The sequence below is a fragment of the Thunnus albacares genome, chromosome 18 (assembly GCF_914725855.1).
Source record: "Thunnus albacares chromosome 18, fThuAlb1.1, whole genome shotgun sequence".
Lineage (NCBI taxonomy): Eukaryota > Metazoa > Chordata > Actinopteri > Scombriformes > Scombridae > Thunnus > Thunnus albacares.
The window spans coordinates 24,965,725-24,988,017 of NC_058123.1; the positions used below are offsets into that span (position 1 = coordinate 24,965,725).

Here is a 22,293-nt window from a genome sequence, read left to right on the forward strand (position 1 = left end):
AAATCCTCTAAACCTGCAGTGTTAGCTTCACACTCTGCTCAGTAAAACCATCAGTGGGTGAAGATACACACAGGACTTTATTGCACATTATAAATTAAGTTGAATTTAACCAGTCAGACAGATTCACATTTAATAAACATACATACACATAAACATAAACATACTATCATTTTCTTTACTCTGACTTTCATGTTATCCAGAAACCTGGTAGAGTCAGCCTGTAAACTAAAAATATGAATTTATTTATCCTGTAATAGTACAATATAGAGGACAGGACACATGATGCAGAGATAAGAAGTAAAGACAAACCTTAGCTTTATCATCCACTGTAGCTTCTTAATACACTATGAGTGAATCATTGCTGCGCCCCCTTGTGTTTAAATAGAATATGACAGTTGATGTGAGCAGATATGTGGTTTGATAAAACATTTTAACTAATATATGCTTACACATATATTTTGGACACACTTGCATGATTCTGCATATTGAGGCTCAAACATTCAACTGTAGGAACAAGAAGAAAAACATATTTTTGAGTAGAGGGGGACTTTAAATATACAAGAATACATTCAACATATTTTCTATTTGTTAATTCACTTCACTTATCTATTTAATGATGGAACTGCATTTATGTGCGTATGTTTTTGTGAGTTTGTTTTTGTTTGTCATTTTGTCATTTTTCTTCAATAAATCACAAAGAAGAAGAAGAAGATAAATGTAAGGACATTAAATATTAATTTATTTCACAGATACAAGTTCAAAGTATTGCTATAACACAGTTGTAGGCCTATAAATTACATAAAAGCACTGATTTCAAAACTTGTTAAGGCATGTGGACAAAGAATAAGAACTGAAATAACACACGATATGCTCATTATTTACCTCCAGGATACAGAACAGTAACAGGCATTAGTTTTTATTAAAGTCAAAAGCTGAGTCTAATGTACATTCAGTAGAGAGATGACACATCCAGTGAAGGGTGCAGGACTAATACCAAGCATCAGGTCCGACCTAGTTTTCTTGTTTTAACAAAATATTATCATGTTATAAAGATAAAGTTTTCTTCTTTCTTCTTATAGAGTCAAAAATTACACAATATTATATATTGCCTTATGTAAATTGTGATTTTAAAGCAGGCTACACATATTACGATACACAATGTTTCACTCATGCATATGTGAGATGTATCAACAGATGAATTGGCATATTTCATTCAGATACTCCAAATCAGAATCATCTTTGAACATGTTTCCGTATAAATATATGATTTGAAAATAACATTAGGAAAACATATTTTTCTGTTGATGATTAAGTATGGAGACAGTCTCTTTCCTCAGGGATCCAGCCGCTGAGAAATTTGTACAGAAAATCCGAAAATAAAAGCAAAGAGGAGAGGACAAACTGAAACTCATTTTTTTTCTCAAGCACTGTTGTTAAATTAGCAGCAAAGTGCACAATAACAGGAGCAGAAGAAGCAGCTTCATAGTGTTTTATATTAACACAGTGTTCAGTGATTTTAACACACATAAACACATACTGTATCCACATCTGTTACTGACAGGATTTCTACAAAAGAACCAGTGATTTGGCACATTTACTTTGACCCAGAAAGGAAAGTCAAAGGCACAGAGTGACACAGCGTCACAGCGGAGAAACTGACATGAACATTTTACTGCCTGTAGTTTGTGTCACATTTACACTGCTGTGAGGTCCTGATGTCTCTGAGGTCTTTCTCTTGTAGAGGTACAGCTGGCGGGAGAGGAGACATCACTCATTTCTCCTCACTAGAAAACAAAAAGGAGTGTTATTTTTTCTCTGTCGTTTAGGTAAGAGAGGACAACAGCTGATGTTCAGAGCCTATATAGGAATGAATTAAGACATGAACATTTAAATCTAGACAGTTTTATAAATGGATAGATTACTGACACAGGCTCATTGACCCAATGCTGAGGGGGTCACTAAGCCAGAGACTGTGTTTAAAGTTGCTGTTGTATGTATTAAGCCTACATTAAAATTAGTAATGCAATTTAACCATGTCCAATAGCAGAAAAGCTATATGTAACCTAATATAACTACACTATAGGCTTCCTATAGTATTTTGTGTAGCGTCACATAGTGCTTTTTTATAATAGTTGTGGAGTGAAGTGTCAGTGTGGCACTTTACATTTATGGTTAACCAAAAAAAAAAAAAAAAACCAACCAAAAAAAACTGTTTTGCATGATTTAGCCCACTTGTTTAAAGCAAAGAAGGCAGACAGTGAGCACATCTAATCCCAGATGGATACAGGTGCAGAACACGTGTAGCATACAAGGGAACAAGATATGCAGTCCACACTCGATCTCTGCCAACCAACCTGAACCTGACAAAGTACCAAGCTAAGGTATTTTAAATGTAATCTATTAAGAAATTTATGTTGACTGTTCCCATTGTCTGTGTCCATGCATGTCATGTGTTGCAAGTAAATAGGCAATGCCCAGTAAGGAACACATAGGTGAAAGACTGTAGCCAATGTGTTGTGTTAGCCTGGTGAGCTAGTGGTCAGTAATGGCAGAAAAAAAGCAAATATCTTATAGCTTTGGGTCTCAGATTGGGTTCAGGCCTCCAATTTGGCTGTAACAGTCTGGTTTAGTCGAATTGGGTCTTAAAGATGAGGCTGGGTTTGGGTCTCAGTTTTAGGCCCATGCAAGACTCAATGAACACTAAATATTACGAGCTCCCTTAAATTTAATGAGGCAACATTTCCACCGCCTGGCAAACACCCAACAGGCTATATACAAAATTATAAAAATGATCAGATCAATAAACAAGATACATGGCATCTCCTTTACCCTTTTTGATGAGATGTCTCCCCCTGGTGCCAAACATCGTACATATTTTTCCCACTTTACATTTCTCAAAACGTGTATATATGATATATGTGGATCACTTATATAATGGGAATATTTTTGTATCGTGCCATCTCTTAATTGTGGGTGTAGCTGTCAGTTTTTGTATGCATATGATAATTTTCCTTTACATGGATGTTTGAGACCTTGCTAGTTGAAATGTTGCCTCATTAATTTTGGGAGCTTGAAAATATTCTTTGCTGACCACTCTAACATAGTATATTATATTTCCTGGTGTATTTTCCTTCCCTACTGGCAAAAAATCTTTTCAACAGACAATTGCATTGTCTGTTAAAGTGAACATAATATCTGCATTTCTTTTTCATTCCTTGACACCTTATTCTATGGGTTAAAAACAGCTGACATCATGCAGATCTTCTATTCGAATAATTAGTTAAAAAATTAAAAAATAAAAAATAGTCAGGGGGGCAAATGGAGGCCAGCAGATAAATTGAAGCCTTTCCTTTTCATTCTCACTATAGCTTTTGAATCCCACTGTCTTCTGTCAAGAGGCTTTGAGATTAGATTAACCCCGACGTCTGCAGGCTTCCCAAAGAGCCTGAGTAGAACTGCTTAATGTGGGCTGACGATCAGCTTCATATAAGCCTGAATGAGGATTTTGTGGTTATGTAAGAGAAGTGCTGTAGAAAAAGGGAATTTAGGGACCTTAGGCTTTCGCAGGCTCACATGGACGTGAGAACTGCGAGGGAGTGGAGGCTACAGGACTCAGCTGAGTCATACACTCTAAACGTCACAGGGTATCAGCGGGGCCTCTAGGACCCGAGCGCAACCACAAAACCAAAGAAGAAAGTTCCAAGAAGACGGGAGAGATTGCATGCTGGGAGAGTGACAAGTGATAAGCATGTAAAAGATAGTAAGGGCTTTTAGATAAAGGTCAATTTGTTATGATTCACTCTTAGTCTGCATATTTCTACTTAGGTCATGCCGCAGCTGCAGCCTCTGCTGAAGAAACTGACATCACCTGCAGAAACAGTGTCTTTGTCCACAAGAAAAGATCAATTAATAATCAATAGAATAGTTTATATCATGCTGCTTACATGTTGCTGCTTACAGTTTATGGATGCTGGGACACAAACGACTGATCAACTCCAGCTGGGTCGCCTGGGTGAGACTGTGTGATGCTGAAAATGCAGAGACACCCAGTGACCCCTAAGTTCATTGTGAATGGTGTTCCCAGATACACCAGTACAACACAGTATAAGGGCCACTGTTGGGGAAAAACATCTAAGAAAGCCATAATACTTAAAGAATATAGTGGTAACATATTTAAAAAAAAATGTTGTAACAATTTGGGGGGAAAAAATCTTAATATACTGCAAAAAAAACAAACACTTCAGAACTGTAGAGTAAGTAAATGGATGACAGCAGTCTGTTATGTTCTGTGTCAAGATGAGGGATCTGTATTTAGCTCCCTCCTTAGCTCTATTTTGACCAAATTTACATAAATCCTTCATTCAAGCTTCAAAGCCTAACTTCAGAAACCTGTGGGTGATACCACAAACTTAATGTCTGTGTTTCGATACAACAGATGTTCAAATCTCCATGATGATCAGTTTGTCAGTTTCATAGTAATGAAAATACTTGATTGGATTACAGTGTAAATTGAGATTAATCTGCAAATACTAGCCTATTAAATAAATAATTCCATTTCATTTTGTCATCTATGATAATAATATTAAAAATACATAAAAATCTTGCAGTAATGGGTAAAAGTTCATATTAGTTGGATTAGAGAGAATAAGGTTGGTGATATTTATATTTTTCTTGGTGCTGAGTGCCACAGACACTGTAGGGAAATCAGAAAGTATTGAGAGACAGACTAACACATTGTTGGTTTTGGTCTCTTTCAAGGGATTTGTTGACAATAAGAAAAATATAGACTAATGGCAGCCTTTTAAGACCTTGTAATTGAAAACATTTTGCATGCAGATTGTATAAAATAAAATATTTCATACCAGGTAGATGTCCAGTTCGGATTCTGACTGGCTTCTGTTGAGGGACGGCAGAGGATCATCCAGAGCGATGGTTGAACTGGAGGCTCGTCTGTCTTCACTGCAACATAAATACAAATACATATAGTGTAAAGACGTATGTGAGCACACTAAATTTCAGTTTTCTGCTTGTTGCTCCACTTACTTCCTCCAAATTTAATGGTAAAGAAGGTAGTTTATCTGCTATTGCTTTACAAAATTACCCATACGACCGTTAAAAAAATTTCATTCACTTGACAGTTTTCTGATCTGCCACTTCTGTCGTTAAGGGGTGGTCAAGTTAACTGTTTGGTTGAGGTTAGAGAAACACCCCGGTCATATTTAAAAGAAAACAAAGTTGACTGTTGGAGTTTGGATGCAAACAATGATTCTGGGAGATATCAGTCATTATTCACATGACCACAGGGGGTCACTTGTCAGGAAAACGAAAAAAAGATAATTTTTAAGTGTTTGAACCAAGCAGGTAGTTCCGAGTCTGAAAAATGAAGCCAATGAGGAAGTTGACTTAAACTGCATTCTTTCTAATGGCCAGCAGGGGGCGAAGCCACTGGCTCCAAAAAGAAGGCCACTTGTATAGAAGTCTATGAGAAAATGACTCTACCTCTCACTTGATTTGTTACCTCAGAAAAATACAAGAACCTTACAGTATATACAATGTAATATATATATAACTACAAAGCCTACTACTACTACTACAAAACTACTAAGACTTTTTGTTCTTTTGCACATCTCTTTCCGTTTATATTCAGTTCCGTATCTTGCACTATCCTTTTTTTGATGTGAAGTGATGAAACTATTTTAACTTCTCTACATTCCTGGAAAGCTGACTTGTTAACGAACCACACATGTATGCTACCTGTTGTCAGTGTCCTCTTCATCATTAGGGGTGGACTCGAAAGAAACAGCAGATCTTGGCAGAAGATCCGGTTGCTTGGAGGAACTGTAAACTGTTGGAACAAGCAGATGACAAATTAGTGAATCAAATACAAAAACAAAGAATCAAAGTTTGCCCTAAAAATGACAAAAATGTTTGCTAAAATGTATTCCTTTCAGCTTACAGCTTCCATCCAGATTGTCCATGCTTTGAGCTTTCTTCTCCTTCTTCTCCTCCTTCGGTAGGCACAGAAACTCCTGCGAGGCTGACTTTGCTGCGTAGAGGGAATTCTTCTTCCTCTTTGAAGACGCTCCTCTTAGAGCTGAAACACACAAAGACGGCATGTATTAAAAATAAAGCTGACTGTTTATGCAGGCTACAGAATACAGGAGTTATGCAGAATGACTTACGATGAATCTTTTTGAATACGGTTGAGCCCATGAACTTCAGAAATCTGTCTGCATAAAAACTGGGCCTGTGAACTGACACTGTGTCCTGAAAAGGAAACGCAGCTGTCAGATGCACACACACATATAGACACAGACACACTGTACATACTGCATGCATGTAGGTGGATATAAAAACCTGTGAGGAGCAGGGGAAAATGTGAAGTTACGTACCCCATCATGTACAAGAGCTTTCCAGGAATGTTCCATCTTCTTAATCAACCTGAGAATAACAATTAGCAATTAAAAAAATCACCTGTTTAATTATAGTCATCGCACATATTCTGTATGTCTGTGTATGGAGTCTGGAGTGAACCAACCAAATAATCCCACATTTCTTCAATGTTTAATTTAAATAAATTAACAATTTTATGCATTTAAAAAAACAAAACTAAAGTGACCATGAACTGTAAATATTAAAACAGACACATTCGTAAATGGAAGAATAAAAATGTATTTTTAAAATCTATTTTGTGATTCAATTTTAAACTTCTATCTTACTAATTTAAATACAGAATATGGAAGCAAGCAAAACAATAATTTTAAGTTTTATCTGAAAACTTTTTATTGCAGAATTCAAATACTAATGTCATTAATAGCTGCTTTTTTTACAACGTTTCAATTTATTTATTGATTATAATTAAATACAGCCTAAAAGAATGGCTGCCGCTGCACTACTAACATCTTCTGGTGAAATGTGAATGTGGACATTAGAGTGTAACTAAAGACTAAAAGTGAATTGCAAAACAACAAATTCCTGTTTTCACTGTGTGTGTGTGTGTGTGTGTGTGTGTGCGTCATACTGTGAGCTCACCTGTAGGACTGAAGGATGTCAATGATTCCTAAAAAGATGAGCAGGTTCTCATCTTTATGTTTGGCAGGAATTCCACCCAATCTGAAATAAAAAGATTTTAATGATTTTTTTTATTTTTTAGATAAAATCTGTGAGAAAAAGATCATTTCCTCTGGGGTGTAGTGTGTGAAATATGTAGCACGTATGACTGATTTGTTAATAATTGGTCAAACTTAGTTGCTATGGCGACACTATCAAGAAAAATCATCCCCACATGTGAGGATGTGTTATTTTGACCGTATCAGACTATTGTGCAAAAAAAAGCAGTTTGTGCAAGAGGACAGAAGAAAAAGCAGAAGAGACTTTTAAACTAGATAAGAGAGAGATAAGAGAAACACAGACACACCTCATACAAACTTTAACAATAAAATGTTTTAAGAATTTTTTTAGTATATTTAAGCCATCACTCCATATACAAAGTAAATATTTCACTATGAAACACTTTGAATTTGTTTGGAGAATGTACATACAAATACAAACATTCTTCACATTCTGTATTGAAATGCTTTTGCACACTATTAAATCATCTATATGGCAATTATCTGTCAATAGGTAGTGTTAAAAAGCACTCCTAAAATATTTGTAGAAAGATGTCTAATGTGAATTTTCCATTTTACAAGAAACTTTTACAAAAAGTTTTCTCACGTGTCGTCATCTGCCACTGGTTCAGGGTCCTTCACGTTACCCTGGATGGACTCAAGGGCAGTGGAGTAAAGGACTTTCTGTCCTTTCCTGCTGTCACATCGGTTTCCTCTGGCCAGCGGCTTCTGGTCCAAAACATGGATCCCCAACAGGAGACTGTAGTCCATGATCTTAAAGCTCTCTAGGACCTAATGAGAGATGAAAACCCAAGTAAGCAACCAATTCAAGAAGCAATTTAACTAAAACATTTTTTTTAAAACAAAGGCATTGCAATACAAAAGAAGACAATAACATTACTAACATTTGTAGTATTCTGTTTTTGGAGTTGGTATATTAAGTTATAATTATAAAATCATAGTTTACACTCATTCTGTTTTGCACTAATAGGAAATGACACCATGCATGCACTGACAGAAACTCTGAGTTTGGTTTGTCCGTCCCAATTAACCCCAACAAACACTTTATTCTGAGAACCTGGTCAGATTTAGTATGTAGTATGGAATTAGGAATAATTTCAATATGGCAGTAAACAGTCTTAAACAATTATTATTGGGTATTATGTCTAACTCTTATATCCAAAGATATGGTCCATTTAGTGAAGTGTATTGATTAATGATTAATGTAATAAAACAAGACTTTGACTGGTAAAATAACGTATAAATGTAATTTTTTTTTAACCATCCACAGTTAACTGTTTTTAAAGATCCTCTCCAGACATGTTGTAGGACATATACATATATACATATATATATCCTCTGCTTGAAATAATAAATTGTGTTTAACATGTTTTCCTGCAAGAAAATGTTTAGTTACCCTGTTAAAATCCTTAAAATTGCATCATCTCCTTCTCCCTCATTAAAAACCCAGAATCTATGAATATACAAATATGTTTCATTTCAAAAGTTTAACTGCTAGACATAAGATGTACTTCACTGTAAAGTCCATTCTCAGTGTATGTGAACTGGAGGCATTAAGTTTCCACACCACAGTTGTGCAAATTGTATACAGGCTCCAAACTAATTGTGCTGTCACAAATCATGCTTGTAAGTACATGCTTTTAACTCAGATTTTAGATGAGCACCGAGAAACTTTCCACTTTCAGCAGATGAATATGAAAACAGCCTTCTAGTGTCAAACTCTGGACATACATCATTCTGTACAGTGAAGGTCAAACATCTAACTGAAGTAACAAGAAGAAAAACGCATTTTTTACTGAAGGAGGACTTCAAACAAGCCATGTGTTGACCTCTAACACCCAAGCAGGTCCCAGTTAAAGGGGCTAAACCTGGATCTGCAAACCAAAAGTACAGTACAACATAAGCCTCAATCCCTCTGACCAAACACTGATGTCATGAAATAACTTACAAACAAAGAGGCATTTAATATGGACTGTGTTACCTAATACACTAACTGCCCAATAAGAACACATCACACCCAGACAGGCCAGTTTGTGCTCCAGAGTACAGCTGCTCAGCCTGATCATATGAGTCAGGTGCTTCTCTCTGCTGGGCAATAATCCCCCATCAAGTGGCCACTGTTGTTTCACACTAATCAAATAACAGGCAGGCACTAATGAGGTCATGATAACAGCTCGAGACTGAGCTGCGGGGGCGTGGATCATAGAACTGGGCTGTCATGGTTGCATAATGTTATCGGAAGGGTGAGCCGATCTCCTGCTGAATTCAGCTCAGGCTGCGCTGAGGAAAGATTTAAGCTCCTTGTGAGTACTGAAATGATGTGTTGATTACTTGATTGGAGAGAAATCATTCTGATAATATATTTATCACTTAACATTGCTGCTTATCTGTTTAATATAATTATACATGTATTTTGGACTGTTGGTCAGACAAACTTAACAATGTGAAGATGTCATCTTGTGCATTTTTTCAATTATTTTTTAACATATAGGTTAAACGATTAATACAGTCTATATGTCCACAGATGGATCAGTTATGAAAAGAATCTGTGTAGCTCTAGACTTATCCTGAATAACTTGAAAACCCAGACATAGAAGTTAAATTTTCTTTTGATATTCATGGTTCCCAAAGGATGAACCATTTCCAGTTTGTAAACTGTGACTTTTCCTTTAGCGCCACTCTCAGCTCAAAATGTCAAATTCAGCACAAGATATCTTACAATCAAACAAGCAGATTTCCATTAAAGTTTTGTATCACATTCCTGCTCCTCAGACGACAAATTCTTTTAATTTAACAGTCATATGTCCTTACTTCTAGCACCACCACCACTACCTCAGAGCTAACTTTACATGTATAATTACTGGGATCGCTCTAAGAAGACATGTAAATCATCAGTAGGCTGTGTTGTTTGTTTTGTCCGGTAGATTTTGGAGTATCATGAACACTGTAGTCTCTAGACTTTTAGTCTCATTAAACAAATATTTTAGAAACATGAGAAATTCAGTTGTGGAAGTGTTTAAACAACTGAAATATCTAACAGGATGTTGCTCCTGAAACACATAAGATTCACAGAAAGATAAACAAGTAAAAAAGATGATTTCTCCAGCAGTGACAAACGTCTGTAATTCTGTTGAATACTGAAATATCCTGCACTTTCACTGAAATATTTTGAACAGAATAATGATTCTGAGCTTTATATCACCCTTAATACCAACATAATGTCCTACTGTGCTAGTACATATAAGATCTTAACGTGAACACACCCGACAGTCTCTCTGCAGAGTCTTCATCAGGGCGTTGTAGGTGTCCGGGTCGAAGTGCAGACCCTCGTGCTCCTCCTGGAAGTCCAGGTCTTTGAAAGTGGGTGAGGACTTGGTGCGCTCTTTGCGTGATGCGCGGCGTTTGTACGAGGAACCCTTGAGGTCGTACTTGTAGTGCATCTTAATGGCACGCGGCAGCACGTTGTTCATCACCACCACGCGGATGGTGACGCCACCACAATGGATGCAGTAAAGGCCGTAGAACTTGGGCAGCAACGTCCTCGGGTTCTGATTCAGGTTCTACAGTAACAAAGACAAAGCAGGTTTTTTTTCAGGATAAAATGTTGAGTAGAGACAAATGACGGAACAGACTGTCTTGAGAATGAAACTGGGAACATCCCAAAGTCTCACATGCTATTCCTTTTGATTATCAAGTTAAACCATGAAACAAGTGTTAAAAGAGAAACCTGGAATCCTTCTGTTTTTAGATGTGCATAACAAAAGACTTCAGACACTGAAAAGAGTGCAAAGGAATGGAAATAAAGATCAGTATTCGCAGCAGTACCTACTTGTGTCCAAAAATGATTAAATCAATAAATCATAAGCCTGACAAATATAGAAACTGCCACTTAAAAAAATAACCACAAATAAGACAGTTACCACAGCTGAACAGTAACTCATCGGCAAAATTCAAAGACATTCAAAGACAGCCCACACAGGAAAAACTGTACGTTATCTCACCACAGAGCCCAAAAATAGGAGAAATGATGATTACCCAGCTGCATGTACACGCAAGCTTCAGGGTTATTGCAGCATGTATACATGTGTTCTCGGATATACTGCCACAGCCTGATGTTTCTCGGTAATCTGGGCCGGATTTAGGTAATAAATGATCTAAAGAAACCAATTTAGGAGTAAAAAAGTTCTTATCAAGACACTCACTCCTACTTACAGTGAAATTTAGTTAAAAAATATTTACAATGATATATTACTCTTCAAAAGCCCATTGTATATGACTTTGTTTTTGTAGTTAATTTTGTCTATGGGAGATTTGTGATACCTCTAGTAGCAATCAGCATGTGAAAAAGGTGTAATGATAATAATAATAATAATTGGAAGCTTAAAAAACCAAACTAGAACATGGAGGAAAGTCTGCTGCTGCAAGGGGAGTTATACTGTATAGTAGAAAATATCTAATAAGAGGACTTTACTGCAAAAGTAGCGGCTGCAGACAAAAAAGATGCATGAAGAAAGATTGCAACATCAAAGCCAGATGCAAGTATGTATCTTGTTGTTTGCACCACTGAGGAAGGCACAAAAAAGTGATGTAACATCCTATCAAAAGCGCATCTTGAGAAAACAGCTGACAAGACTGCAGCAGCTGCATCTGGTACACTAAAACTGCCCTTCTCTGCATGATACATATCGCTTCACACAGTATCAGTCAATGTGACTCAACCCTCTCTTCTCGTTTCTCAGTTTGTACATCCTCCATTCCTCTCCTCGCCTCCTCTCCTCGTGTCTTATTCCCTCCCACCTGAGATGCGAGCAGAGGAGGCGAGGAAGAGATACGAGAGAGGAGTTGAGGCAACAAGCATTTAACAAAATGCGACATCCTTGCTTCGGAGTCGTCATTTTAAACCAATGCTGCATCATCTGTCCACTGTTTTGTTAAAGCCTACAACTGTACTTTATGATCTCTGTCAGATGAGCAGTGTTCATGACAACTTATATATTTACTGCAGATGTTTTTTTGGAATTGAGACATCATTAAACATGGTGCACTGAGATCCATTCCTGGGTCACAGGCAGGAGGACGGAGGAAAGAGGAGATGAGGAGGCACAAAGTAGAGAAATGAGAAGAGCCCTGTATCTGTTTTTGTATTGCAGCCATTTTTAACCAACACATCTGGCACATATTCTTGCAGCTGGTTTCACGCTATTCTGCTGATCAACAATTGGTGGCAGTAACAGGCAAAGAAATTAAATGATGCATCAACAAAGAGGAAGACTGCTAGCACGCACACATGAATGTAAACAATGCAGGATTTAAAATATGAATTTAGAGAATGTTTTATGAGGAAGGAAATGCATTCAACATGTTCGTTAGGCTTCAAGAATATGCACAGTGTGTTTGGTGAGAAACATTAAACATAACTTTGTTTCAAATAAAACTCCACAGGGCAGCTTTAAGTCCAAACTGTCACTTTTACATGTGACAGTTTGATGAAAATATACACTAGTGAGAGTTTTTGTTTGAGGGAGCAGCTTACCATGTAGTAACCAGGAAGCAGCTTCTGCAGGAACTCGGCCTCTTTATGCTGCACAGTCTTAATGATGAACTCGTCATCACTGGTGAGGTAGAACCAGGAACTGCTGGCGCCAGGGTTGGACAGCTCGATCAGAGGCTCTTTACAGATGGAGTACTGAAATTCAGAACGACGCAACAGTCTTACCATGACAAAGTGTTGCAATCAAATCAACTGAAACTTCCGCCAAATGCTGCTGAATCACAATGATGATGTGAATTTGACTGTGTCCACACTCACCAGATAGTCGTCTGGTTTGATGCCAAACAGCTCTCTGAAGTAGCGAAAGGCCAGCGGTGCGTACGTTTTCAGACGGAAGTCTGGGAAGTGATGTGCTGGAGTCATGTTGCTGCCCTCACTGGAGAACAAAGAAAATGTATTGAAGTCAGTGTGAGAAAAATATCAGTGTTTATCAATACCACAGCAGCTGTTTGCAACATATTACTGTTGAAATCTATGGCTTTCTGCTAAAACCACTAAAATTCATGTACATTTCTGAAAGTGACTTCCCTTTTTTCTTAACATACACTACAAATCTGTATGCTGCTGTTTTTTTTAGAGGTAAAAGTAGGTTAAAATATTTGATAACGCTCTGTTTTATGAGTTCATATGAACTCATATGTTACTGTAAATTCTTAGGAGACTTCCTGGAAAGGCACAGTGTTCAGTTGGTACACTTCCAATGAATTCATTTCAATTTATTTCTAGTGTCATATAAAATCTAACCTAGAGAGCACTAACTAAACTCAAATAATGGTCTTAAATCATTTGCACAGATACAGTAATGCCAGTTATTAAGGATTTACAGGACCTGTCAAATAAGCCTCACAAAATAACTATTGCTATGGTTAACAGTAGTTAACCATAGCAATAAGTCCACTTTATCTATTCTTCTTTTTGCAAATATCAGATAAAAATGTATTTTGTTTCAGTTAAAAATGTATGAATTGCAATTTGAGAGGCTGGAAAAGTGTTGAAAATCAATTTTCATAAAAGACTGAGTAGTTCCTTCAGACCTTCAGAGAGGAAAACAAGTTGGCTCACTAATATGTAGTATTTTCATTTTTTGGTTTTACAGTATAGAACAAGTACTTGGATCATGGAACTGGATGTGTTAATGAGGCCAGTCTGGGTCAGCTCACTCAAATTGCAAAAAATGTTTGCTGAGGTTGGTTGATTATCCAAAGGAAATCTTTTCCTGTAGAGACATGTTTTTGTTGTTGAGTTTTTTCAAAGGTGAGCAGCACAAAATAAAAATTCCATCAAGCTGCATTGTATTGAGGTGGACACGAAAAGAAAAATGTCTTTAGGTAATATGGCTGAACTGATCTTTTAAGCTTATTGATCTATAATTCACTTTGAATATGTGCATTAGCCAAATGTTAAAATATGTGTATAAGTGAGTGTGTACCTGGGCAGGAAGACGCTCTCCACCACAGAGAAGTCCTGCATAAGAACATCTCTGTCTGGTTTGGAGCTGAGGTTTCCCACAGCGTAACCGATGCCCAGCTGAATGGCTCCTTTCAGGGCATCAGATGTGGGCTAACAAACCATAACAGGGATGAAAAAGACATATTTGTAAAAAAGCAAACATTTCTCTGTTTTACCAGGCCCATAGCCTGAAATTTTCACCAAATTGTATTAAACTCTGGGATGGGATAAACTTTGTCTCAAATTTCACATTGACAGGCTATTTCCAACCTGCAGAGTGTTATTCTGCCCATAAAGCAGCTCTGAGGTTGTACATTGGTACAGCGATGCTTGGAGCTAAAAGCCGACATCAATAAATAAAACGTACAAATCTAGTAAAGTAAAATGCAAAACTGAACACTTTCACTGGGCTTTTTAAAAAAAATGTTCCTACAACAAACTGAACTGTGTTGAAATCTCTCTGTAAGCCAGAAACTGAAGCTGATCAACCTAATCACTGTGTTATTCACCACCACCATCATCACACAGCTGTCTTACATAACACAGATGTGTTGGTCATTGTTTTAATGATTTGACCGTTTGACCATTTGATCATTATTTTTATCATATATTGATGGACTTGTATGTCCCATGTGTCCTTAATTCAAATTTATGAACAACATACAAGGAAATCAAAGTTTTTTTCCGTCACACAAAAACCCATTAAACCAAATATGTATTTCTTGTCTTAAAGTATAGAACTAGTGAAATTAATACTAAAGGGAGGGGGAAAAAATACATATGAAAGCTCCACATTGACATTTGAAAGGTTTTATTCAAAATAATTATGCTTTGGAATCTTAAAAGTCTCCAAAATATCATGTATTTGAATGTTTCAATGATTTTACAAAATAATTTTCTGTTTTGATATCAACAAGGATTTTGTTAAAGTAAGTGTAACGTTCTTCCTTCCTTGGAATGAATCTCATCATTAATGATGAACGTCCCCTTACCTTTTTATGGTCCTTTGACACTTTAGAGGTTTTGGTTCCACTTCCTATACTGTCAGCGGTGGCGTTTGACATCTTTTGGACAGAGAGAACTTGATTAGAGGGAAGCTTGGATGTCGTTCCTCCAACTGTGAGGCGGACTGAGTTCCTTTTTTCCTCTCAATGATGAACGGACGGACGCAGTAATTTACCTTGAATGGACTTTACCGAAACTGCATTTTCCAGGTACACCACTCCTGTAGATGAGGAAGAGAGAAGAGGAGTTACAAAGTGTTCTGCATTTGAATGAATGTCGATGCAAAGCACACCAGTTGGTGAAAAACTTACAGAGCCTTAAAATGTGCAGACCTTTCTGTCTGGGGCACTTCTATGCTCTGAGGGACCTTCAGTGTTTGTTTGAGTCTTAAACTCCAGACTCCTTCACAATAACCCTTGATCCCAATTAAGAAGGATTGGAAAACCATTACATGCCAAATCCCCCTGTTTTATAAGTCCGTAGAGGAAACTCAGTACATTTCTGCTTAAATATGCAACCACCAACTACCTAAAAAGGAGAGAGTGATGACCAAAACAGAAAAAATAAGTGGAAACAAAAAATAAACTGTTGGCTACTTAAGGAAAGAACTGTGGTGTTTGCTACTGAAATACTGCTGATGAATCCACTTGTTCATCAAAATGAAAACATGGAAATGAGCTTTAATTGGTGTTTCTCAATGTCTTTGCTAATGGCCACATTTTTTAGATCTTTTGTTTTCTAACTTTGCAGAACATGAAAGCAGATCCAGAAAGGTTTAGAGGAACTATTGCATAGATTTAAAACCTAATAGTTGTATTTATTAAAATGTATCAAAGAAATACCAATATATACAGTATACTGAAGTTCTAAAAGTACACTATGTCACATTGGACTGTGAACGATGTAGAATTGACCAATTAATGTCTAACAAATATGGATAAAATCTAAAAGGCTTAACTGTATCATGGTTGAATCATCTGCAGTCTTCCTGTATGTAACCTCGATCACAAAACAAATGCTGCTGCAACAGTGAGTTGTTATTAGCAGCACTTGTCAGCTATAAAAGGTCTGGTAATTAGCACTTTGATAATGTAAGACAACTAAGAGGCCAGATCAGTGCCCAAACTTTAGGTGGATCGGTCATAAAAACTGTTATAACTGGCCTAACAGTGGACTAAATCTGCCAAAACTTGTGTCAACAATCAATACAACAGCAACAATCAACAGTCTTGAAACCCAGCAAAACCTGGCAGCAGCTATATAAAACAGCTGAATACACTGACACACAATCTTGGTAATATACGTATAGAGGGGTCTGACTTACTTAAGCACTGAATAGTTTGTTACTTTTTAGGCCCTGTAGTTGTTCCATGGATGCAAACATCAGTGTATGAAACCTGAAAAGTTACATTCTTACCAAAAACTTTTAGTGTCTTGAATGAAGCAGCAAAATCCAGCACAGATCTTGACAGACAAACCCGTGTTTATTTTAAGAACTGCTTCAGGATGTGGTATTGTGGTCTGACTCGAAGAGAATGAAACTCATGAGGGGCATTCATGAGAAGGCTCGTTTCTCAAGGATCTGCCTGGCAGTTCTCCAGTTTGTCGGCATGCAGTATTTAAATCAAGGGGCTGAAGATTATTCCTTCTCATAAAAAGACTTTGTGATTAGCAACTACAGTAGAGCATGAGGTTAATTATACAGTATGTACACACAGTCTTCGGTGGTTCATTTCCCTCCACTGAAAACACATCGAGTGATGTAACAACACAACGTGGGTGAAAACATGTCGGATTAAGAATTAATAAGTGCATTAGTGTAACCTCTGCATAGTTAGAGAGATTAGATGCACGGCTTTCTACTCAAAACAATGACGACAAAAACTAAATTCTTAGTCTACCCGTTTGCTGCTTAATAACACTAACAATGCACCAGATTGCCAAATAATTAATTAGGCAAAAACAGTCAAAATCATTTGTCTGTGAATATAAACAGGTACTCTACCTGTTTTGTAGACTGAGGGAACAAATATGGACCTGCAAGGTAGTTTGTAAGAAATCATCCAATCACTGACAACTATTCATGTATTTTTAGGTGTATCTGAGGACATTGATTTAACCTGGACTCAAACACATACACATGTCTTCAAATCACAGCCATTAACCTGAGCTCAGACACATCCTACCACTTGTTTTCACAGATCTTATTCAAAGTGTCAACCTTATTTAATATTGTCAAAGCATTCTTGCAGACATAAAATGAACTTTTGCACTTTCTGCACTTACAAGAGTGCTCCACTGATTTAGCATTGTACACTTGTAATACTGTCCAACATGATGGGCTGCTCTTAAAAAAAGTATCAAAATTTATGAATCAAGTGCGTGATGCTAGCAGCGGCTAATGTAGCCTCCAGATGCTACTCGGAAGCAGGGATGAGGAGCGGGCTACAGAGGTCTGGTAACCTCACTTCTTTCAGACACCACACCCCCAGATTTTATTCATTTTCAAACTTGTAGTTTTCAGCCCCAACTACAGTGACTCAAGTGACATCACTTTGAAGTAAATTGATCAGCCATTGCCAAGCTTCCTCTGAAACCACAAATGCCTTACACAACTGTTTTTCTCTCACTTACCACAGGTTAGTATTGCCAAAGACCTGTAAACATACTTTGTTGTATGTCGACGGACTTCCCCTTTAAAATGACGTCTATTTTTACATATATTACTCAGATGAAGACACGTATGTGAAGGTTTTTGTTTTTCGGGTTTTGCTTTCTTGTCAGTCAGTTCATTTTACATTTAGTCTGAATTTACTTTAAACATTTTCAGAAGATTTTATGGTAACCAGCATGTGTCATGTGATTTATGATATTAAATACAGATCAGGTAGGCTATACTTAGCAATTATACCACAATCATTACCATAATTAATAATAAAAGGTAAAACATAAAGGTATGATTAGTCGATTAATAAACCAGTTGTCATATATTAAATTTATCGCCAACTATTTTGATAATTGATTAATAGTTTGGAGTCATTTTTTTAAGAAGAGAGTGTCCAAATTCTCTGATTCTAGGTTCTCATATTTGAATATTTTCTGGTTTCTTTAGTTCTCTATGACAGTAAACTGAATATCTTTGTGTTGTGGACAAAACAAGACATTTGATGACTTCACCCTCGGCTTTGGAAAACAGTGATCGACATTTTTCACCATTTTCTGACATTTTACAGACCAAACAACTAATCGAAACAAACTAATCCAAACAACCAATCAATTAATCAATTAGTAGACTAGTTGCAGCCCTCTGGTTAAGTAATCTACAACCTATGAGGGTGAACTGGAGAAACTTCTCAGTAATCTATAGTGCAACACATTTCAACAGCACCACACACCACATAATGACCATAAAACCTGAATCAACATCACTTTAAAACAGTTCAAACTGAATATGACAGGCTTCATAAAGGTAAAATTTATCACAGGTGTGTTGTATTTAGACACATTGTTAGTTTTAGCTTAGTGTGTGTGTGTATGTGTGTGTGTGTGTGTGTGTGTGTGTGTGTATGTGTGTGTGTGTGTGTGTGTGTGTGTGTATGTGTGTGTGTGTGTGTGCGTACGTGTGTGTGTGCGTGCGTGCGTGTGTGTGTGTGTGTGTGTGACCTGTCAAGCTCAGATGATCTCAGGTTGATGTTTAAACCCGCAGCTACACTCTCGCACGACATGCACACCGCGGCTCTGTTTGCATACATGTAAACGACGGCGACCTCCTCCAGTTTATAATTTCCGACATTTTGCTTTCTGTCTCTGACTGAAGGGAAGTGGAGCTGGTTTCCTCTTGTGATACCATCACCAGCTCCATCTTCCTCCTGAGCGACACACTGACGGCCCACAGGCTGCCTGGCACTATTATTATTATTATTCACAACAGCAGATAAAACAATATAGCCTATACTTACAACAGCGTGTCATTCACGCAGAGACTGATCTAAAAGTTAGACAAGTTAGTGGCTCCATCTCTCCTTCATAATGAAGTTCACAGGAAGAGTAGCAGCTGTCTGCCGTCTTACCTGAACAGCACACACCGGTGTTTGTGATATGAACTCTGTGGCAGTCTGACGATGGTGAGATGAGGTGCAAAGTGCTGCAGCGGCTGTTGCATCCTCACCACTTCCTCTCTCTCTCTGTGTCTGCCTGTCTGTGACTCTCCCTCTCTCTGTCTCTCTCTTTTTGTCTCTCTCTCTCTCTCTCTCTCTCTCTCTGTCTCTCTCTCTCGCTCTCTCTCTCTGTCTCTCTCTCCGCCTACCTGTTGTGTTTCCCTGTACCTACATGACTTGTAGTTGTTACTATTGCGTATGGGAGTCTGGAGAAAAAAATGTTAGAAAGGCCAGAGCTGTCAACACGTGTAACATTTTCCCCTTCTACCATTTTTTAGTTTTCATTCAGGTTTGTTTTGTATTTTTTGTTTGATAGGATTTTAATTTGTTTAATGTCTTAATGTTACCTTTTATTAATAATTATTAATTACTATTAATGACCCCCTCTGTATTACCACATAAAAATGACCAGCTTGGAACAGTAATGTGTGTCTGACATGGGTTTTTACCACAAAAATGTATCCTTAAAATGGCATCTTCTCCTTCTCCCTCATTAACAATGCCACAATCTATGAATATGCAATTATATTACATATCAGAAGTTTAACAGCTGGACACAAGATGTCTCCTACTTCACTGTAAAGTCCATTCTCAGTGTTTGTGCATTAGAGGATTCAAGTTTCCACATCACACTTGCATGTGAGTTGTATACTGGACCAGGATTGGCTTCCAAACTAGTTGTGATGCCACAAATTGTGCTTACAGGTCCAGACCTTAAAATCAGATTTGCAGTGAGCAAAGACAAAATTCCCCCTTCAGCAGACAAACGTGGAAACAACCTTCGAGTGTGAAGCTCAAACATCCAACCATAGCAACAAGATGAAAAACATATTTTTGAGTGGAGGGGGATCAATTTGAGCATCCTTTTAAATCACTCATACAAATAAGTTTATGATGTTGATGATTAATAATATCATTAGTTACTAGATGTTGAGCAGAACTTGTTATTAGAGCTGCATCAATCAGTCGATTAATTGATTAGCCAGTTAGTCAATTGACAGAAAATTATATAGCAACTATTTTGATAATTAGCTGGTTTCAGCTTCTGAAATGTGATGATTCAATTATTTTCTTTGCCGTACAACTAATTATTTTTGGGTTTTGGACTTTTGGACAAGTTGAGACCAATGAAGACGTCAACTCTGACTTTGGGAAATTACAACAGGCGTTTTTTTTACTACTTTCTGACATTTTATAGACAAAACCATTAATCAAGAAAATATTTATCAGATTAATTGAGAATGAAAATAATTGTTAACTCATATGGAGGACATTCTCATACCTTTGTTAGGCAGATGTCAACAGAGAGATGACAGGAAATAAGAGAACAAGAGATGTGAAATGACAACGCAGGTCTCTGGTTGGACCATTTCGACTGAAACATTTGCCTGTTTCAGTCCAAATTAGTGTAATATTTTGGACTTTTCCATCATTTTTGTCTTTTAAATGAAATATTGCATACTTTAGAAGAAGTTTAGAGGAGAAATCACTCTTTGATGGTGCTGCTGTCATGTGACAAGGGGCCCTAAATATACAGGTCAAAATAATATATATTTAATATATACTGTATCTTGTAAGTTTATCATATGTTTGTTTTTTTAAATCTTACACTGAAAAGTAAAAAGGAGTAAAAAGTACAATCTTTCCCTCTGAAAAAGCAGTGGAGTAGAATTATAAAGTAGCATCAAATAGAAATACTCATGTAAAGTACAACTACCTAAAAGTTGCACATTTACTTGGTTATTTTCCACCAGTGAATGTTTCCTCTGAGTTCTAAACAAAATGAAACCAGAGCAGAAAGGACAACAATTACATAACAGAATATGATAGGAAAATGTGGGGTTTGTGTAGTCATAAGAGTACTTTGAATACAGACATGCATAATAGGCCAAAGCCTATAAACATTTCAGATCATTTTGAGAGATGTCACTGTTCCTTTCTGACCTCTGAGGGGTGCTATTGCAGCTCCGGCACACCTACCAAACCGTCTTCTCCTATACTGTATAACAGCACTGTGTGGTGATACTCTGTATAATCTGAGCTGCTGTGTATCACCTGTTGCTGAAAATCTGACTGCTCTTTGCTCTACAGGTATTATTAGAAGACATATTCAACATTTTTCCTCTATAAATCATGTTTGGGTCTTTTGATTTTGATCAATCGTTGTATTTGAAATGCAGATTTCAGCATGCAGGGGTTTTGGTTTGAATACTGCATGACATCTTCTCAACCAAAGGGATGATTTCATCTATAAAGAGACTGTGTAGTCTGATCTGAATCTCATGTCTGCTAACTTTCTCTTTGCAAAGACAAACCTCCTGATAATAGCTGGTTATATTAGTTGTTTCAACCCAGTGCTTTAATATACCAGTATATAGCTAGTCCTGACTAGTCCACTCCCTGCACCAACCCCCTTTATTTGTTTGTATTTTCCTCTATGAATTCACATTTTCCATTCTCGTTCCCTCTCTTTGTTTCCTTTATTGGTCCTTCCTCATTTTTTGCGCTCGCTTTTGTATCGTTATTATTTACTCCTGAACACAATTCTGTATTTCTAACTAGCTCTCTTCCTCTTTCCCCCCCTCCCCAGCTCTTTGTCTTTCTCTCTCTCGTCCTCTAAGTGGGCCAGAGTTCGTGTTGTCGGAGGTTTGTTTGGGAACACCAGAGGGGACAGACTGCCTGCTCGTCGACGGTGACTTGAGGCCATCAGATATCATCTCAGCCCTCCAAGATTCAACACATAACCTTTGTCGCATTTGGCTGCAAGACAGCTGTGAGGGGGCAGAGCTGCTGGCTTGGGCTTGATATTGTAAGATGTCCTGTTTATATGACCGTATATGGGAAAACAGTCTAACTTGCACCTCTTCTACGGTATAAACAAACCCACTCTTTCATTGGATCTAGATGAGTGTCATTCTGGAGGCTGCAGAACAGAACTCAGTGCTCCACTCAGGTGGAATAAACCTCAACAGGAATAAAAGCTGGATCATCTGATTTCTAT

At 37.3% G+C, this 22,293-nt stretch overlaps 1 protein-coding gene across 2 annotated transcripts; it reads right to left on the reverse strand.

The window, feature by feature from the left end:
- Positions 1–718: 718 nt before the first annotated feature.
- Positions 719–19,336, reverse strand: pip5k1ba (phosphatidylinositol-4-phosphate 5-kinase, type I, beta a). Of its 2 annotated transcripts, XM_044334621.1 has the most exons (16): positions 19,206–19,336; positions 15,311–15,355; positions 15,123–15,194; positions 14,111–14,241; positions 12,940–13,057; positions 12,664–12,816; positions 10,394–10,690; positions 7,717–7,901; positions 7,033–7,113; positions 6,393–6,441; positions 6,183–6,267; positions 5,957–6,094; positions 5,755–5,845; positions 4,863–4,959; positions 3,945–4,028; positions 719–1,784 (listed from the first exon to the last, which is right to left on the reverse strand). In XM_044334621.1, exons 3-15 carry the CDS (start codon positions 15,192–15,194, stop codon positions 3,990–3,992), a joined length of 1,536 nt encoding a protein of 511 aa, XP_044190556.1. In that variant the 5' UTR covers positions 15,311–15,355; positions 19,206–19,336; the 3' UTR covers positions 719–1,784; positions 3,945–3,989. The 2 variants fall into 2 exon arrangements, with proteins under 2 accessions (XP_044190556.1, XP_044190557.1); XM_044334622.1 differs by lacking the exon at positions 3,945–4,028 and having other exon boundaries at positions 15,123–15,355.
- Between the last annotated feature and the right edge of the window lie 2,957 nt (positions 19,337–22,293).

Excerpts from the sequence above, each read along its gene's own strand:
- pip5k1ba (XM_044334621.1), bottom strand. The coding sequence starts at position 15,194 with ATGTCAAACGCCACCGCTGACAGTATAGGAAGTGGAACCAAAACCTCT. Across the intron at positions 13,058-14,110 it reads GAGAGCGTCTTCCTGCCCAG|TGAGGGCAGCAACATGACTC; the intron begins GTACACACTCAC and ends TTTGTTCTCCAG. Across the intron at positions 7,114-7,716 it reads CCAGTGGCAGATGACGACAC|ATTGGGTGGAATTCCTGCCA; the intron begins GTGAGAAAACTT and ends TTTTTATTTCAG.